The 19892-nt window shown below is 43.3% G+C and overlaps 1 protein-coding gene across 6 annotated transcripts in view; it reads right to left on the bottom strand.

Moving 5' to 3' along the window:
* Window positions 1–19892, bottom strand: part of GRAMD4 (GRAM domain containing 4) — a 121979-nt gene that overhangs the window by 57468 nt on the left and 44619 nt on the right. For all 6 annotated transcript variants that reach the window (XM_084810980.1, XM_084810976.1, XM_084810975.1 and 3 more), the window contains one exon: window positions 17832–17952. In XM_084810980.1, coding sequence (XP_084667106.1) covers window positions 17832–17952 — 121 coding nt within the window. The remainder of the gene's footprint in view (window positions 1–17831; window positions 17953–19892) is intronic.

A 19892-nucleotide genomic window follows, 5' to 3' on the forward strand; every position in this document is an offset into this window, starting at 1 on the left:
TGTTCAGCTTGAGTTCCCTCCCTGAACAGAGGAAAAGCCGCAAGAAGAGGAGCGAGATCAATGCAAGGTAAGGAAGACTCAGATATGGGGAGAAGGAGGAGGAAAGGGGAGGAGGGAAAGGAAGTGGGTGAAAAAGGGAGCCGTGGTGATCCTGCATTTAAAACGGAAGCAAAAAGCAGGATTTTAGGCTGCTGTAGAGATGCCCTCTATGATCTATTTAAAAACAGAACAAACGGCATTTAGTGCAGGAGACGCCTTGGAGGTTCATGGAGTCATGTAAAGAGCCTGCAAACTTCCGTGAAGGAGCAATCTCAATCGCAGGATAAAAGCTCCGTGTGAAGAAAGCCTTGGACAGAAGTTCTCCATTATTCCAAGATTTCATTGTGTATATATGAATTGTTGTGCATGAGCATCAACCAAATCTATCTTGGGAACTATGGTATGGCATCATGCTCCTATACATCATAACATTATGCATCACTACGTTACGTTCTCTTCTCTGTTGTCACATGTCATACCTGCAGTCGGTATGGAGCCAGCGCGAGTGGCAGTGGGGTAGGAGTGGAGTGTGTAGAAGCTGCGGAAAAGGCACAGTTCCCATCTTCCAAAGCCAGATCTCCCTCCATGCCTGCCAGCTGCCCTGGGTTTCGCTGCTCCCCTCCCAATATCATTCTTTCCAGTACCCCTCACAGTGCCACCCACAGTGCCACCTATCAGCACCCAGGTGTAACTTTTACTATCAAACAAGAAAAAAACATCTGTCTCATACTACAGAGAAATGGCTTCAGTGGACTTGCTGGCTATAGAAAGGAAATGACACCACCAGGAATGGAAAAGGAAACATTGAACACAGGCCACTCCAATCAGTGTAAAGTTTGGATTTGAATTCCTTAAAGAAACCAATCATGTCTGAAGAAACAGCTATATAAGTTAGTATCCATATACTAACCTATGTGGCTGTTTCTTCCAACATGATTGGTTTGTTGAAAGATTTCAAATCCAAACTTTTACACTGCTTGGTTTGGAAAACAGTACCTAGAGGGTTAAGTGACCTCATTCCATGAGCACAAGCATGGGAATTGGAAAAGCACCAAATAACATCAGAACATGTGCAGAAATGGTGGAGTTTTTAGTTACACAGTGCTTTAGTTACACAGATCACACAGGTGCTCATCATCAACCTCAGCCTGAATAACAAAAATAGAGTAGAAACAATCTAAAGCAGCAGGAAGAAAGCACTAAGAGTGACCTATTTCCAAAGAAAAGCTTGTGGACATGTTCTTTATCTTCAGACTGTACATTTTATCCTCCAGAATACATAGATTTTTATATTTGTACAAATCTGTACATTAGGTGTCACACAAATCTAGCTTCTATAGCTAGAACTATACATTAGGGGGTTTTTTGAAGATAAAATGGAGGGAAGGAGGATTCACACCTAACACTAAGCCATAGTTTATATTAACCATGTTTTTTTTTGCTTTAGTCGTGAATTGTCTTATAGATGAGTGAACAAACTAGGGATGTATGAAAGTCACTTACCTTTTCGAAGGGTGACATTCGCAGTGGGGAGGAGGCGCTCCGTTCCTCCCCCCGAAATTCTCTCTGGCCGGCTCCGCTCTGCGGAGATTCCACGGAGCTGCCGGCCGGGGCTGCCTGCAGCCGGACATCCGGCCGCTGGGCAGCCTGCAGGGACGCAAATGGTGGCTGCCGTAGCCGCTGCCATTTGCGTCACTGTATTTTGCCGTGGTAGGCTACGTAAAAATTTATGTAGCCTATCACGGCCAAAAAAAAAAAACAGCGGACACAAATGGCGGCGGCTATGGCAGCCGCCATTTGCGTTCCCTTGTTTTTTTTGCCGTTTTAGCCTACGTAAATATTTACGTAGGCTAAAACGGTAAAAAAAAAGGGAACACAAATGGCAGCCGCTGTAGCCGCCGCCATCTGCGTTCGCTGTTTTTTTTTGCCGTGATAGGCTACGTAAATACTTACGTAGCCTATCACGGCCTCCGCAGGGACACAAATGGCATTCCTGCGTTAGCCGTGATAGGCTACGTAATTATTTATGTAGCGTATCACGGCTAAAATGAGGAAGGGAATGGCAGCCGCAGACACGGCCGCCATTCACAAGTCAGAGCGGACGGCAGGAGGTAATGCTCCGTTTCGCGCACCTTTCGTGGGGTGGGAGGCTTCGTTCCGCCACGGATTTCGGGAGGCCAAATGCACTGGCATTTGGCCTCACCAAGATCCATGGCGGAATTCTCTGACTTCCCTAGAACAAACCACAGATTGTTTTCCCCTTTTCTGGTCAATAGGGATATATTCCTATCTCCTGCCCATTCGGCAGCCTTCAGAGCAGTTCATTTTCAGGTTGTTCTTGCTGGGCACCTCTGTTTCAAGGCAGACAGCAGTGCAAACAAGCCAGGGATAAGCCCCAGTTCTGCATCTGAACATCACAACAAGCCATGGTTTAAACAAGCCAGACTTCATAAGCGAACAACAAACCATGGGTTCTATTTGTGGTGTATGGTTTGTTTGAGGGGATGGATTCAGACACAACGATGAGCCAGATTTCAACAAACAACACCATGGCTTACCATTATGTACGAACCAGGCCCATACAATCTTACGAATTTCAGCAGTAATGACACACATATTTAAAGCAAAATCTGACACCAAAGCAAGAACTGGCATGGCACTAGCATATCATATTTGTAGGATATGCACAAGTATTATTAGGAACACACCATAAACTAGGACAGGGCAAGAAAACCTGTTAAATGGGTACAGTTGCAGTACATGAGCATAACAATTACCTGACATTCCTTCTACCCTCTGTAAAAAAAAGAAAAGAAAAAAGCTCCCTCCATAATGAAGAAATGAGGAAAGCTTTTGATGCCAGCATGGCGTCAGAATAATTACTTTATAATAGTGCATCAAACCCTAGGATGACTCAAGATGATCTTGCATTTCTTTCTGCCCTCATTTCCCACCCACTTTCCTAAGCCTAGTGACTGTACAAACAATTCTTAAAGGTCATTAAAATAAAATGAAGATAAAGACAAAGGAGCCTTTTATAAAGCAAACACGAGCACCAGACTAAATTAACTTAGTGGCCTATCATTCCCTACACCTTTCAAGCAGTAAAAATCTGCATTGTTAATAAGCAGGATGAGCACCCAAGACTGACAGAGGCAATTCTATTTTCTGAAAACAAAGAATCCTGAGCATGGCTTTAGAGAAGCTGCAGCATGAACTTCCCATTAGCAAGCGCTTTCTTCAGCAGATGCATCCAAGCTATCTATCTGGTCCATGGGACATGAAGATCTACACTTCAAAAATATGCCTCAAATGAGTCACATGCTACCACCGTACATTACATTTTAGGGACACTTCAGTTGACCATGTTTCCCAAACAACATCCACATAGAACTGGGTCTCATGAAAACATTTAACACATATTTGATTTCTGGTTTAATACGAAGTTGCAAGCTATGTCAAAAGATAATGTAATTCTAAATACTAGATGCTGGAGACAGTGGTTAGAGTGTTGGACTGGGACTCGGGACACCTGGAATCTACTCCCCACTCAGCCATGAAGCTCACTGGGTGACTTTGGCCCAGTCACTGACTCTCAGCCTAATCTACTTCACAGGGGTTTTTTTGAAGATAAAATGGAGGGAAGGAGGATCATGTATGCTGCTGTGGGCTCCTTGGAGGAAAGGCAGGATATAAATGTAACAAGTGAAAAATAAACAAACAACAGACAATGGTTACTTTGTGCCCTGCTTGCAACCTGCCTGGAGCCAGTTCACTGGTATCACTGGAAACAGGGTGCTGGACTGGGTAGACCCTTGGTCCAATTCAGCAGCCCAGAGGCGCTAAATTTAGAGATGCCCAGAGATGCTTCAGGAATTCAATCTGGGAGAATTCCAATATGAACTGGCCCAATTCACACCTCCCAAACTAATGTGTGAATTAGAACCCAGCTATCCGCCTTCTCCAAATGCTGTGACACAGTTCTCGGTACAAAAATGACAACAAAAGGCATATTTTGAGAGAAAATACATCCATAAATGCATGCTTAAATGCAAATGTTCATGCCATAGAGTGTTCTTCTAAGCTGCAGATTAATGCAGGAAGGGAAGAACACACTTATGAGTGAACATGTTAGAAAGTGACACAGACTGGTTCATCGATCCCTAGCCAGGCCTCTCTTACACTCTTAAAACAAATCCCACATTTACCACTCTGTGGTTGGCAGGTAGCCATTTGCCTTACTAGTACAGGATACAGTTCCGCGTGCCTCTTCCTGGACTGAGTTGAGGGGGAGGAAAGGAAGTCATTGTACAGTGGCAGAAAATTCCCTATGAATCGTCCCTAGGGAGACAACAAATCAGAGTGATTTTAAGTGACTGGAACTGGTGAAGTGTTTCCACAGCATTAAGAGAAGAGTACAAACTAAATAGCCATATGTTATGTCCTTCACTAGCTGAAGCAGCCATTTACTCGTACACGTTTGCCTACCTGTGAATTCTCCCAAGTGGAATGAAAGATGACAGACTAATTAACCTTCAATAAGCCTGCTGGAGTTCAGCCCATAAGATTAAATTTCCAGATACCAAAGCAGAACAGCAGTATACTATGAGTGCACTGCCCAAGTTGAATAACAAGGCCATTGGCAAATTTAATGCCATTAGCTGGTTGTAAAGATAAATACTACTATTTCTGTGTGTGTAAACATAAGGCAGAAATAGGTTTACTAAGTCCATGTTGACTATAGCAAATCCCTTTACAGCCTCTTTCCAAAATAGTATTTTAAATCACGTGTGTTGCAGAATTGGTACTGAGCTGACTCAGTCACACACTGTAAAACTGGTTCATCTCAGCTTTATGGACAGAGACTTTGTTCACAAATAAACTCGCATTCACTACCTTTGCCAAAATTATTTCCACTCACAACTAGCAAGAAAACACATGTCAAGTGAATAGGGCTAGTTCGGAGATAACACCTAAACCATAATTTAGCATTACGAGACTGAGAATTACCTCATTCCCATAGAACTCCCTACCTCCTCAGGTGTAGCCATATGAATGAGTCTGGAAGCTTTCACTTCCATTTTAGACTAACCAGAGTTTGCTGTCTCATCAAAACCTGAACAAACTGTGGTTAATCTTAGTGATAAGTAGTGGAAGCAAGCGAACTTCAAACTATAGTTTATGTAGCTGGCTTAGTTTCTCTATCCATAAGAAAAACTAAGTACGGTTTATGGCTCTGTCAACATGATAAACCAAGGGTGGGGAACCTTTTCCAGCCCAAGGGCAAAACTGCAACATGGAAAAGGTCTCGTCGGCCACATGCCATCTGTGGGCAAAGCCAAAGGCGGAATTGGCAGGACCAAATGTGATTATTACCATTTAAGCCTCAGAAGCAAGCAGGACAAGGCTTCTGCATGTCTACTCAGAAGTAAGCAGGACAGAATAACTGCAGCACTTTCAAATAGCATCCCAAATATCAAGTCCCTGCATGTCTACTCATAAGTAAGCAGTTGTCCTATATCCAGTTCTGTGCAGCAGCTCAATTCTTTCCAAGGGATTTAAAGGTTATCTGCAATCATTTATCTCTGATCAGTGATTGGAGATAACAGCAAAAGAAGCTTCCAGACAGGACAGGGTACCCTAGAAAGGTTAGAGATTCCCCATCCCTGTACTAAACTGTGGTAAATAAATCTAAAATGGAATCAGAAGTTTCTGATCTCTTCAAGGCCACGCCCAGAAGAGGAGAGGGCAAGGAGGGGCCTAGGTTTGTTATCGCAACACTTAAAGATGGTTTAATGTTGCATCCAAATGCAGCTATTGAATGACATCTTATAGTTCAAACAAAAATAAAGACCATTTGAACACTTGATCACCCCCCCCACACACACACACACACACACAACTTCTGTAAGGCTTTCTTGCACCAAGCTTCAATTTTGTTTGTGAATGATGTTATAACTATGCTTGGGTGCTTATTGCAAAAATAAGCAGATCATCTTGTTTTGTTTTATAAAAGGTGTTATAGAGCAGAGGCAGTTACCGGATTCTTCCAAGGAAGCAAGCATCAACACATATACCATCTCCCTCTGTTGTTGAAAAGCCTGGGTTCATTTGACATCTGCATGGTTAATGCTTATTAAATTTGCAGATGACCCAAAATCAGGTAGGATAGCTAATACCTCGGAAGACAGAAACAAAATTCAAAGTGATCTTGATAGGCTGGAGTGCTGGGCAGAAAACAACAGAATGACATTTAAGAGGGATAAATGCCAAGTTCTGCACCTAGGAGAAAGAAACCAAATGCACACTTACAAGATGAGGGATACTTGGCTCAACAATACTACAAGCGAGAACGATCTCGGAATTGTTGTAGATTTCAGGCTTTCTCTGAAGACATTAATGCACAGGCAGGGTAATATAGGAGGAAGTGGGGGAGGGGCCATAGCTCAGTGATAGAACACATGCTTTGCATGTAGAAGGTCAATCCCCAGCTTCTCCAGGTAGGGCTAGGAGAAATTCCTGCCTGCAATCCTGGAGAGCCAAAGCCAGTCAGTGGGGCTGTTCACACAACACGCTAAACCACGCTCAGTGGTTGAGTATGGGTTGTTTTGAGCCGTGGGTAGTACACAGAACCATGGGTTAGTGTGTTGTCTGAACACAGCATGTTTTCCACAAGGCGGGTTATTGGGACAGTTTACACAACATGCTAACCCACACTCAGTGGTTGAGTGTGGATTGTTTTGAACTGTGGGTTGTTTGCTGAACCGTGGGTTAGCATGTTGTCTGAAAGCAGCCAGGGTGGCTTGTTAACCATGCAGTGTGGCTTGCCAACCATCCTGAACAACCCAACAACAAACCATGGGTTTTCAAGGTGGCTTGTTTGAGAAAATACACCACACTGCATGGTTAAAAGCCACCCTGGCTGCGTTCAGAAAACACACTAACCCACAGTTCAACTAACAACCCACAGTTCAAAACAACCCACATTCAACCACTGAGTGTGGATTAGCATGTTGTATGAACAGCCCCAGTGTCAACAATACTGGACTAGATGGACTAGTGCTCTGGTTCAGTTTAAGGCAGTTCCCTGTGTCCCTATGAGGTGCTCCTTCAGGTATCTGGGTCCCAAGCTATTTAGGACTTTAAAGATAATAACCAGCAATGAGATGTGCTGGAGCTCACCAAGAGAGAAATCCAGTAAGCCTACCGATGCACAGTGAAGAGTTTCATTAAACGTTTGCTGTTCCCATTTTCAGTCAGGATATGGGGGCGGGTGTGTTTTTGCCTAAGGTTTGTAGGAGATGACAAATTGTATTAAACTATATTGCTACCAACTTTTCTATAATCCTGAAGTAAAAAACGTTGCCAATGAAGCAACAGCAAAAGTGCTGTAGCTCTTTAACAGGGCTCTGTTCAGTGAGGTGCCAAGGCTTAGAGAGCCAAAAAGGTAATGTAGGTCAGCATAGCCTGTTTCATTATGATTGGTCTATTTGACACGCTTAGCTGTTACTTCATCCACTGGAGAGCCCCAGAGCAGAAATTAGAAAGCAATCCAGGATTCAACTTACAGAGGTAACTACAAAAACACACACACACATAAATGGGCCAGGACTGAATAAGTATGGGAAAAATCAGATTTGCATACCACTCGAGGGTGGAAGTTCCTAAAGGTTATGTTATTTAGCGATCTGCAACACAGGATGCAACTATGGTGTCTGAGGTGGATGGCCATCCAGGCCCTGCTTAAATATTCCTTTTGGTTTCAAAGGAGCCCTGTGGCAGCTCAGAAATTATACAAACAAGAGTAAAATAAGCATAAAAACATATCAATCAACAGAGCACGTGAAAACAGTTCAACAGGTATAGTAAAGCCATCCAGCAAACACCTTTACAGCATAATCCTATGCATGTTTAGACAGAGAAAAGGCCTACAACTCCCAGCATGCTGGGAGTTGTAGGCCTTTTCTCTGTCTAAACATGCATAGGATTGCACCCTTAGGTGCTTTCTCACATAAATACACTTTAGCTAACCACCTAAAAGCCAACTAGACAGTTGCCTGACAGGCTTGTTGGGCCTTTTCAGTATGGGGCCCGCTTATCCAATCTACAAGACTGAACTGGACATAACTACACCCCTAACAGATTACAGTCTCCTAAGTGGACTAGAAAGGTACAACCTTTTCCATATCACTCAACATGAATCCAGTTCTCAGTCTTATAATCCTTGCACAGAAGGTGAGCGTATAAATGTCCTCAGCAACCTGTCCTGCATATAACATACACCAAAGACAGTTCAATTTAATGCAATGGCAACTTTGCTGTCTGCCTTTCCACACAGCAGTATTAAAACTGGTAACACAACAGGTAATTAAAGACTGCACAAAACATAACGCACAGCAAAAACAGGGATACCAGGCTCCCGAAGGAGGGTTTCCCCATATGTCATTTCATCTGCCTGTGAATGAACAGGTGGAACAGCATAAGAGCTAAAATGTTTATACAGACCGGCTCCCTGCTAAGTGTGGTTAACAAATCTAGAGCCAGTTCCACACTGCAGCCTCTCTCCTGCCTTAACTGCATTTGTCCATCATCAGCACCAACAGTTTTCTTTAAATCAAGTTCTGAAATGCAGTTTAAACTGCATCCATGAGACAATCATACATTTTGCACAGATGTTTTTCCTTTCTGTGGTTTCTGCCCCTGCTCGCAAAGTCTGAGACAAACCGCTGATCTTCCTTTCTGTGGAAGAAATGCACTTGTAACTGTGCATTTGGTTTCTTTTTCCTACGTGCAGAACTTGGCATTTAGCCCTATTAAATGTCATTCTGTTGTTTTCTGCCCAGCGCTCCAGTCTATCCAGATCACTTTGAATTTTGTTTGTCTTCCAAAGTATTAGCTATCCTGCCCAATTTGGTGTCATCTGCAAATGTGATCAGCATTCCCTGCACCTCCTCCTCCAAGTCATTAATAAAAATGTTGAAGAGCACTGGGCCCAGGACTGAGCCCTGCGGTACCCCCACTCGTTACCTCTCCCCCGTTTGAGAAGGTCCCATTGATAAGCACTCTTTGAGTCCAATTCTGTTCAGAGCTGATAGCAAAAGCTTTCTGTTTGCTCAGATGTCTGGAGCTGGCAGCTGCAGTAGGGTGAGCATTCTAATGTGAGCTGAAGGAGCTGTGCAGGCATAAATGGGAGACAAACCCCCCAGCGGCTTTCATTGTTGCCTTATTCTCCACTATCCCTCCTGCATCCTCAGTACTACAGGGCACGTGAGGAAGAACTATGAAAGAATAACACCTGCACCTGCAGTATCTGCTTGCTGCTTAGTGCACTCACAGAGGCTATGCCAGTGGTTCTCAACTCGTTTCAGTCCATGGACCACCAGGCCAATCAAAAAATTTTCATGGACCACCTCCTTTTCATTTTTTATTCTTTTTGGTTGAGACATGATTAAAAAGAGCAGACACATTTTGGTTTGAAATTTATTTATTTATTAGATGTTTGGATTCTCTTCTCACTTATAAGCTTTTCAGTGTTTGTAGTGGTATTTGATAATGCACAACAAATATCACTTTCCACTGTGAGCTGATTCCTCTGTTTGGATTTAACATGCAACAAACATGAAAATCCCACCTCACACATATAAGTTGATGCAAATGGCAAAAGAAATCTGACTGTGTGTACTGACAGTTTTGGGTAACTCCCGGTCATGCTGGCCCGAAATTTCTCTATGGTCAACTGCTTGTACACATCTTGGGTTGCAAAATCACGCCAACCTGATATATTCAACAGGTGTAAAATCTCCATACAAACAAACTAGGTCTGTGCACTGCTTCGGCCTGAGGCCCAAACCCCAAGTCAAAGCGGGCTGCTTCGGGCCACTTTATGCCCCTTCCGAGGCAAAGTGGAGGGGCCACAAAGCGGCCCGGAGTTGGTCAGGGGCTCACCAAAGTGCTCGGTGCGCTTCGGCCCCCGGCCCAGCCACCCCTGGCACCTCCAGGTCTTTACCTGAGCCGCCTTCTCCACCACCACGCTTCTGCCGCTGCCGCCTCTGCCGCCTCCTGAGGCCTGGACACGCAGCGACTGATCTTCTTCCAGGGAGTCGCCGTTTTTAAAATGGCAACCTCCTGGAAGTTCCAGGAAGTTGCTATTTTTAAAGTGGCAACTCCCTGGAAGAAGACCAGTCGCACGTCCACGCCTCAGGAGGTGGCAGCAGAGGTGGCAGCAAAGACAGCAGCAGCGGGCGGCGGCACAACGGAGAAGGTGGCACAACAGAGAAGGTGGCACAGCGGAGAAGGTGGAGGTGGCAGCGGCCCAGGTAAGGAGCTGGGGGGCATTGGGGGGGAACCCGCTTCAGGTTTGGGGCCAAGGCGGGTCGGGGCCCCCCCAAATCTGCCCGAGCCGGATCGGGCCTACCTCGGGCCAAGTTGGATCAGGGGGTCCCTGCACAGCCCTAAAAAAAAGACACCACGAACGAAATAGAAAAATGTGTAATAAATTAATGAACATACCGTTGAAAATTGTGTGCATGCTGACATTTTACAAAAATATTATAAAGAAACTAAAACAGCACAGAAGAAACGACATAATAACCACTCAGCTAGCAGGATAGCAGGATCTACAGTCACAAACCACACATATCTAGAGAGGTCGCTCCCACCTTCCCACCAAAATTTTTAGTTGTGGCCCAGCCGTTAAGTGGCGCTTCTGTTGTACAAAAGTGTATAAATGTAAATAATGAGTTTTATTGTGCTGTTTTTCTCCTATAAAGAAGTTTAAGTTGTATAAACACGGCAACTCTGTCAGGGATGCTCTGACCTGGATTCCTGCATTGAGCAGGAGGTTGGACTTGATGGCCTTGTAAGCCCCTTCCAACCCTACTATTCCATGATTCTAACTCTACAATATTTTTTATTCAAACTGTATAAATATAGACACCCACAAACTTTCTCTGACAATGGTATCTATATTTAATTTTATACAGTTATATATTCGTGTGGACCACTGAAAAAGTCACCATGGACCACCAGTTGAGAACCAGTGGGCTATGCAGTTCAAAGCATACACACTAAGTAAAAATGATACCATTTGTAATCTTCCCACAGAACACAGGTTATTGAGTGGATTAAAAATATACTTAATAAATAAATAACACTGACTTTTTCTAATCATCATCATCATCTGAGAATGCACAGAGAAGACTGAATGGCTCCACTTTAATTACAAGAACTGTTTTCACAAGTCTGGGTCTATTCCAAGCCTAAATATTCTCCAGTCTATTTTTAGCAGATTTTTAAATTTTCAATCTTTGTAGCTGAAGTTTAGAGGTGTCTCTTTTTATATCAGCATCAGAAGACTGATCTTTTAAAATAATAGGGGGAGGCATCAGCAGGCTTGGAGGGAACCCAAGGTTTGCAGAAAGACAAATAATCTTAGGGGCGAGGAACCCTAAGGCACTGGGATAAACCAGCCCAATGAGGACTGAGCATGCTCAGTGGGCACAGAATGCTGAAGGGATGGATGGAATAGAGTATCATGGAAAAGATCATGGCTGGCACCTTGAAAAGAGCACTCCACACTGCAAATTTTTCTGGCAGGTCCCATTTGTTCTCTATTTTTAATTTTCTTCTTTGTCCTTAATTGTGTGATATAGTAATACCTCTAAAAGAGGGGACTGAACTGGTCTACCTTTATGCTCTAAATCTGATCTCATTTTTTGATCAAGTAACCTCCCTTGTAGACCATGGGAATGCTGTAGACATCACATACCTCGACTTCAGCAAAGCTTTCGACAAAGTGCCCCATGATATCCTGATGAGCAAACTAGCTCAAAGTGGGCTAGATGAAACAACGATCCGGTGGATCCACAGTTGTCTACAGAATCGGACTCAAAGAGTGCTTATCAATGGGACCTTCTCAAACTTGGGAGAGGTAACAAGTGGGGTACCACAGGGCTCAGTGCTGGGCCCAGTGCTCTTCAACATTTTTATTAATGACATGGAGGAGGAGGTGCAGGGAATGCTGATCAAATTTGCAGATGACACAAAATTGGGCGGGATAGCTAATACTTTGGAAGACAGAAACAAAATTCAAAGTGATCTGGATAGACTGGAGCGCTGGGCAGAAAACTACAGAATGACATTTCATAGGGATAAATGCCAAGTTCTGCACCTAGGAGAAAGAAACCAAATGCACAGTTACAAGATGGGGGATACGTGGCTCATAACACTACAAGCGAGAAGGGTCTTGGAATTGTTGTCGATCACAAGCTGAATATGAGCCAACAATGTGATGTGGCTGCAAAAAAGGCAAATGCTCTTTTGGGCTGCGTTCATAGAAGCATAGCTTCCAAATCCCAGGAAGTACTAGTTCCCCTCTACTCAGCACTGGTTAGGCCTCATCTGGAGTACTGTGCCCAGTTCTGGGCACCACACTTGAAGAAGGATGCAGACAAGCTGGAGAGGGTTCAGAAGAGGGCAACAAAGATGATCAGGGGACTGGAAACAAAGCCCTATGAAGAGAGACTGAAAGAACTGGGCATGTTTAGCCTTGAGAAGAGAAGACTGAGGAGAGATATGACAGCACCCTTCAAGTACTTGAAAGGTTGTCCCAGAGAGGAAGGCCAGCATCTCTTCTCGATCATCCCAGAGTGCAGGACACGGAATAATGGGCTCAAGTGACAGGAAGCCAGATTCTGGCTGAACATCAGGAAAAACCTCTTGACTGTTAGAGCAATACGACAATGGAACCAATGACCTAGGGAGGTGGTGGGCTCTCCCACACTGGAGGCCTTCAAGATGAGGCTGGACAGCCAACTGTCAGGGATGCTCTGACTTGGATTCCTACATTGTGCAGGGGGTTGGACTCGATGGCCTTGTAGGCCCCTTCCAACCCTACTATTCCATGATTCTATGATTCTATGTGTGCCCCTAAGTTCTCTATCTTTTCAGTAAATGTCTTTTGTTTTGTCCCTTCTGTGTTAGGATGCATTTCACAAATACAACATTAGTCTTATGGGGCAATAAAGTTTCCAACTTTCAGAAAGATGGGGTATGAGGTTCATAATGCATCTTACATACATGCCATTTACTTCCTGTTTATCATAAAGATTAGACCAGTGATAAAACGAATTTTCAGCCAATTATACACTACCAGCTTTCCTTTGTTTTTAATTTCTCACTCAGGATTTAATACACATAATGACCTGGTTCACACATCACAGCAGCAAATTGTGGGTTATTTAACCCATGATTTGCAGGGACGCACATCACCTGCAAGCCGCTTCCAGTTTCTCTAAACAACCTCCAGTCAGCCCAATTAAAGGTTCTGAGTATGATGTGCAAACCTGAACCAATGGGTTGTTTAGGAGCTAAACAATCCAGTGGTTAACCAGCCCCTAAACAACCCATCGGTCTGGGTTTGGACAGCACGGTCACAACCTCCAATCCGGCCGATCGGCAGTTGTTTACAGAAACCAGAAGTGGCCTGCATGCACGTCCCAGTAAATCGTGGGCCAACCATTTGCACTGTGATGTGCAAACTGGCCCACAGACTCTCCAACCAAAGCAATTTAGACATTCTTTTCCTTAATAGGATTTTGCATAACATCTCAACAGCTTTAATGAACTTTAAAAATAAACAAAAAAAACCCCTTCATATTTGCTGTTTTACATCAGCCTAGAAAGGTTTTCTGACAAGGATAATCTACCACATCCCTTAACACATGTGATATACCACAAACAGGAAAAAGTTTCCATCTTGCTGCAGTCTGAAGCAAAGTGTTTTATTAGCATTTTAATCGTATTAGTTCAGCTTTCTGGTTCCCTTGACTTTTTGTTCCATCACTGGAGTAATAAATTTGAACAGCTACAGGTGCCTGCTGCCAAATCTCAGAACCCAGCTACAAAACAAGAGGCAGATGATAAATGATGGATGCTACTGAAAAGTGACAACCAGAAGCAAAAGGATGAGTGTGGGCAGACAGTTGAATGAGTAGCGTGGAGAAAGGAAAAAGAAATGTATCTGAAGCAGACAAATTGTCTCTCTTCCCTCAAGACAGTTTTAGGCAGGCTGCTATTTAACACAATCATGGTGGCAAATAAAAATAACATCAAGATGCATTTGTCAACTGTATATATTGCTAGGATCAAGCCCAAAGTTGTTCAGATGCTATCAGTCTCAGGCATTTGTAACAGCATTAGCCTAGCACTGAATGTCAGGGGAGAACTGAGGAGCAACCAGCTTATATACACACATTAGTTTACTGGCTGAGGTTGGACTAGGAAAAAATTCTGCTGGTGTATCACTCAAAGCACATCAGAACAGACTTCAGGAGGGAAGGGCTTCAATGTTCAGATTGGGCCTCCTCAAATCCACTTGCCAGCACATGTTCAGGACCCTTCTAGTTCACACTGACATGAGAAACTCTCCCCCCCCCCGCCCGCTATAACATATTAATTATAAGTGCTCTAATTCAAGACCAAGCAAATCACGTAGACCGAAGTGACAAAATTAAATGACACTAAACCAATATGGTACTGCTACATACTGGTTTATCCATTCACTTATCCTAGAAATAACAGGCCTTTGGCTCAGGCCCGTTACATGTTATGGCAGTAGCATGCAGTTGGCACCATACAAAGACTGTTTTGAGTAACCTCCAAGTGACGTAAGTAAACACCCCAATCCAGCTTTAAGTTGTCTACATATGGAAGCAAAATCCCACGCAAAATCCTCCATTGTATTAGAAACTGTGCATGCAAAGTGGTCTTCTTCCTGATTCAGTTGCCAGACCTGCACCCATGCATAAAAAAAAGTGAGATCTCACTAATCAGGCCATGGAGTGCGTGTGTGCGTGCGCGCGCGCGTGTGTGTGTGGGATTCAGCCCCCTTACTTATTCCTCTTTCCTTGCCTAATGGATGACTGGTGGGATTTTAGCTTTCTTGAAAAGGTTCTGTGTGCTCCCCATGTGCTCTGCTGGACTGGAGACAAAGCAGAACTGTCCTTCCCTTAAGTCTCAGAACTGTGATGAGAAGGGCATCCCAAAGTGACAAGCCAGAGGTTGAAGAATGACAAAAGGGAAAGGATCCTGGAATAAATCAGAACCTGTCTCTTCATCCTGCTTATCACCTCAGACTTACTCACTGTATAAATCAGAGGTCCCCAATATGGCACCTCCGGGAGCCCACAAAGCTCTTCAAGCCCTTCCCCCTTCAAAAAAAAATTAAATAAAAAACAGTATTAAAAGATTAGGATGCCAGGCTCTCCTTCCTGTTCCTGAACCTGCTGCTGATCAGCTGTTCAGTGGGCAGGAAAATAAAGCAAGGCAAAGGGGTAGAGGGACAGAAAGAGTTAGGCTAGAGGCTAGGAGGGGGAGAAACCGCAAGATAAAGGGGTGAGTGGGAGAGAAAGAGCAAGGCTAGGGGCTAGGAAGGGAGAGAAAGAAGAAAGCTAGGGATGGGGAAGGGAAAGAGCAAGGAAGGGTTGGGTGGGGAGAAATAGCACGGCTAGAGGCTAAGAGTGGGGGAGAGAGCGCACGCAAAGGGCAAAGGTCTGTGTGGACGGAAGACAACTCTTTCCATTTCCCCCTCCCTCCAGCTTCTAGCCTCACAGTTTTTATCCCTCCCCACCTCTTGACTAGCCAGCCCCCCATGGCAGCCTGTATGTGACTCACTACATCATCCATGGGCAACATTTTGTGGTGGTGCCCACAGCAGTTTCTCAAATTTCCAAATGTGCCCACGGTTCGAAAAAGGTTGGGAACCACTAGTATAAATAGCACACCAGGGTAGGGAAAGCACAATGCCTTTTCATTTCCTGATGTGCCTCCAAGGCTAGTGGGTGGCTCTCACTAACCTAGCAGTGTACCGGGATCACATTTATTAAACCAAGAGCACAATGCAACACACCTCATGGTAACCAGAAAGATAATTACATTACTACCTATTCTTTTGGAACCCTAACCTTGCTGCCAACACATATTCAATGCTCCTGGGGCAGACCTGGCCTCCTGTTCACTTCTTCGGAATGAGTGACAAGCAGAAGATGAGTATCCCTTCTAGTCACTGCATACTGCAATTGTCTGCCCCATACTGAGTGTCAGAAGCGCCCTAGCAGCCTCTTTCAGTAGACTCCAATAGCCAACTCAAGACACAGACGAAAGGATTCTTTTCAAGGCTTTAATCCTTTTACAACTTAATGACTCTTTCAGATGCTAATCACCAGCGACTAAGCAAGGAACAGCAGAGTGGCCTATGCGCCGAGTTGAAGGAGAGTCACTTGAAGACCCTGAACTTATGGGCTAGGGAGAGATCCTCCCTCTTTCCCTTGGGTCCACAGGAGGCGGCCGTTGCTTGCGTGCCAAACAGGCGATACGCCTCCTTTCCGCACCCTCCATCGCTCGTCGCTCCCTGCGACTGCGTCGAGCGTCTAGCAAGCCCCGTTCCCGCACTTTCTCACTGTTAGGAACACTATCTATCTCAGGAATGCTGGCAGGAGGAATCTCTGCCAGCTGCTGTGCCTGTGAGGGATGAGCTGGCTCCTCTCCCACGGATTGCTGATCCTCCTCAGAATCAGAACTGCTCTGGGGTTCTATCAGCTCAGTTTCCACCCTGACACTGAGAAGGCAAATGCAGGAAGCCTGCTGCCTCTCTAGCACCAGAATTTTGATATGCTTCCTCTTAGCCTTAGTATGCTGGGTCCATGAGATTGTTTCCTTGGCCTGCAGTGAAACTACACACACACACAAAAGACAACCTGCCTACTACTCCTGCTCATGTGAACAATCCCTCAGAGGACCTTTAAGCTTCTTATTTTTATGTACAGCTGCTCCTTCTCATATCAATTGTGTCTTGCTAAGAATTGGCTAAAGAATGTCCGGCTGCATCCATTTTCAGTTTCCACAATAATTCTTATTTCTTCATGCATTTACCTGGTAAATTCAAATGGTTCTTTTACAAGCAGGCCTATGATTTCCTACAGCCAGAGTTCCTCAATGTTGGGGAGAATGTGACATCCTGAAATGCTTTTTCCTAAGGAATTTCCTAGCAGCTGTATGTATTAAGGTTCTGCAGCTACCAATGTAACTTCCAGTGGTAATCAAAATCGTTTTGATGACTTGCAAGGATCACGACAACCGTAGGAGCTTGCCTGCTTTTTGAAATGTTTAAATTTTAGTTGCACATCTTGCATATTGGAAACAGAATATTTACAAATATATAAAATACAGGAATTTAGTGTGTGTCCTAAACCTAAGTAACTAGATTAAGTAGAAACTCAGTGCATACACAGAAAATAAAACACAAGCAGTCCAATATACATGGTTTTAAGTCACAGCGTTTCTACTATTAGGCAAAAAGCAATAATACTCCAAAGGCAACCTAAACAATGATCTCAGCTGAAAAGGAAATCATTTATCTTTTCAAAGTATATTTCCACCTCATCTTCAGTACTTAAAGGCCCTGAATTACACAACAACAGACATATTGAAAATAAACTAGTTTGTATGTTGTTTGCCTAGACAAAACATATCAAATAAAAGCTTCTCTCCCCCTTCCCAGCCAGTTTCTAAACCCAGCTTTACAATTATGACCTCAAATTATAAATGCGGAAACTTAGACCTCTCCATTGTTAGAATGAGTGAATCATGCAGAATGAATCTGTTGCATTAAACACACAGCTTATTACAAGATTAGCCAATATTAAAAACCCATATTTCCAACAAACACACACAGTGAACCAAATCATTGCTAAATATCCCATAAACACACCATAAACACATTCCTTTGTACTTACGTAGAAAGTGTTTTTCCAGCAAGGCAATTTCCAGATGGCCTTTGATCTCATTTAATCTATCAGACTCAGTTCTGTTATAATCCTGGACTCCTGAAGCCATGTTGATGGTCCCAGGACCAGCCTATGGAGGGCAAAAGAGGGAAGAACAGAAATACTGATAAGCTCAGAAATCAGCCTCTCTCAAGGGGGTCATTTACACACACACACACACACACACACACACACAGAGGGGGGGGGAGGAGGAGGGGGAGGAGGAGGGGGAGGAGAAGAAGAACCACCAAAAGCAGTAGGTAAGACTTGGACGTGTATTTTATGTCTGTGTGTTTTTTTTAAAGACAAGCACAGGCCAGATCAACAAACCTTTTATTCAGCATTAGCCTGCTGAAACGAATCAATAAGAGCTAATGAAAAGAACTGTATCTCTATCAGGCGTCTCAGAACACTGCGCCTGCTCAGACCTCCAAGAGCCATAAGGATGCTGAGTTCTGCAGCAAAAATCATCATCATATAAACTCCTTCTATTGATTGGAAGCACACTTCAAATAAGGGGTACTCCAAGTCAATAAAGGCCAATTCTTTCAAAATGAATTAATTGAAGAAATTAATGCCGAACACAGGCCAACCCTGCATAAATCCCTTCTCATGCATATGCGAACACATTTTGCAGTCTGAGGGTAACAAAGAAGAAATGGAGACTGCAGTTCTCATGCCAGGCAGACAATGAACAGGAACGCCTCAATTCAGAGCAGATGAGAAAAATCCTGTGAAGTTTGGGATCCTAAAACCTAGCAGTTTCTATATGTAACCAATGTCCTTCCATGTAAAAAAAAAAAAAAGGCATAGAACAGAGGAAATAATCTAATAGTACAAAGATTTCCACAGAGACAACACTAATTTCTACAAAAATTAAGCTATATATATAAATAAAAAATAAACTACCAAGAAAACAGAGCAGTTTCCAAGCAAGTGAGGGGCTACATAAATTGCAACAAAGGAAAAGATACATATGCACAAGAAGAGGTTTGTATGCCAATACCTTTGACAAAATAGATGGTTAAACTGCATAAAATGGATGACCTAATAAAAAAAATCATGGGCTCACAACTACTGAAGGGCCAATTTGCAAGTCACTTTTGTTTAACTGAGGAATTGTGAGTACAAGCGGAGGGCGCAAGTCACACGCTCATCACTTCCACTTTTAACAACCCAGAAACAATGGTTGGGTTAACTCTGGGTTGTTTAAACAACCAATAAACAACTCAGAGTTTGCACATCATGATACAACCCAGGAACAGGGCATTCCTGGGTTTAATTAAAAGTGAAAAAGGCAAACATGCAGCTCACATGCTCTGCTTGTCCTCACAATCCCTGGGTTAAACAACCCAAGAACTGCCGCCCCAACTGTCCTGGATTTTAAGAAATAGCTGATTTTTCTTTATCGGACTTGCTGGGAAGACTATTTAAAAATGCTAAACCACCTCTCTTAAAACAGTATGTCTTATGAAATGCAAATGCTAAATATTAAAGATAAATAATTAAGAATTTGAAAATGTAAAGAAGTATTGTATTAAAAAGAAGACAATGTAGAGGCACAAGGAAGTTCACAATGAATTCTGGGTAACTGGCATAAAAATAATGGTCAAGATGACCTGGATGGTATCCAAAGAGAAATATAAAGCCCTATCATCTGGGCAAAAAAGTTATTTACGTAATAAAGAGGCGTGAGATTGTATAATTCCAAGTCAAAAGTGTACTTAAATTTTTCATTTATCAATTAATGAGCAAAAAATATTGTGTGAAGTACACACATCAAAAAGCTTGATATACAGATGTCTAGAAAAATGTATAGTCTTAAGTTTAATTGGCAAATTTTGAGTAAAGAGTTATCTTCTCAAAGGTATAATTCAAAATTGACCTTATCTAGCCTGAAAGGTGTATCTGTAAACCTTTTATGTATGTTTTAATTTTTTAATAATGTTTAATAACAATGACTGTGAACCCTAATTTATGCGACAGTAAATAATATTAGCTATGAGGTAATTTCTGCACAAACAGTATAAA

Source organism: Heloderma suspectum, chromosome 7 (assembly GCF_057233095.1).
Source record: "Heloderma suspectum isolate Gila_16-S chromosome 7, 16-S_ref, whole genome shotgun sequence".
Lineage (NCBI taxonomy): Eukaryota > Metazoa > Chordata > Lepidosauria > Squamata > Helodermatidae > Heloderma > Heloderma suspectum.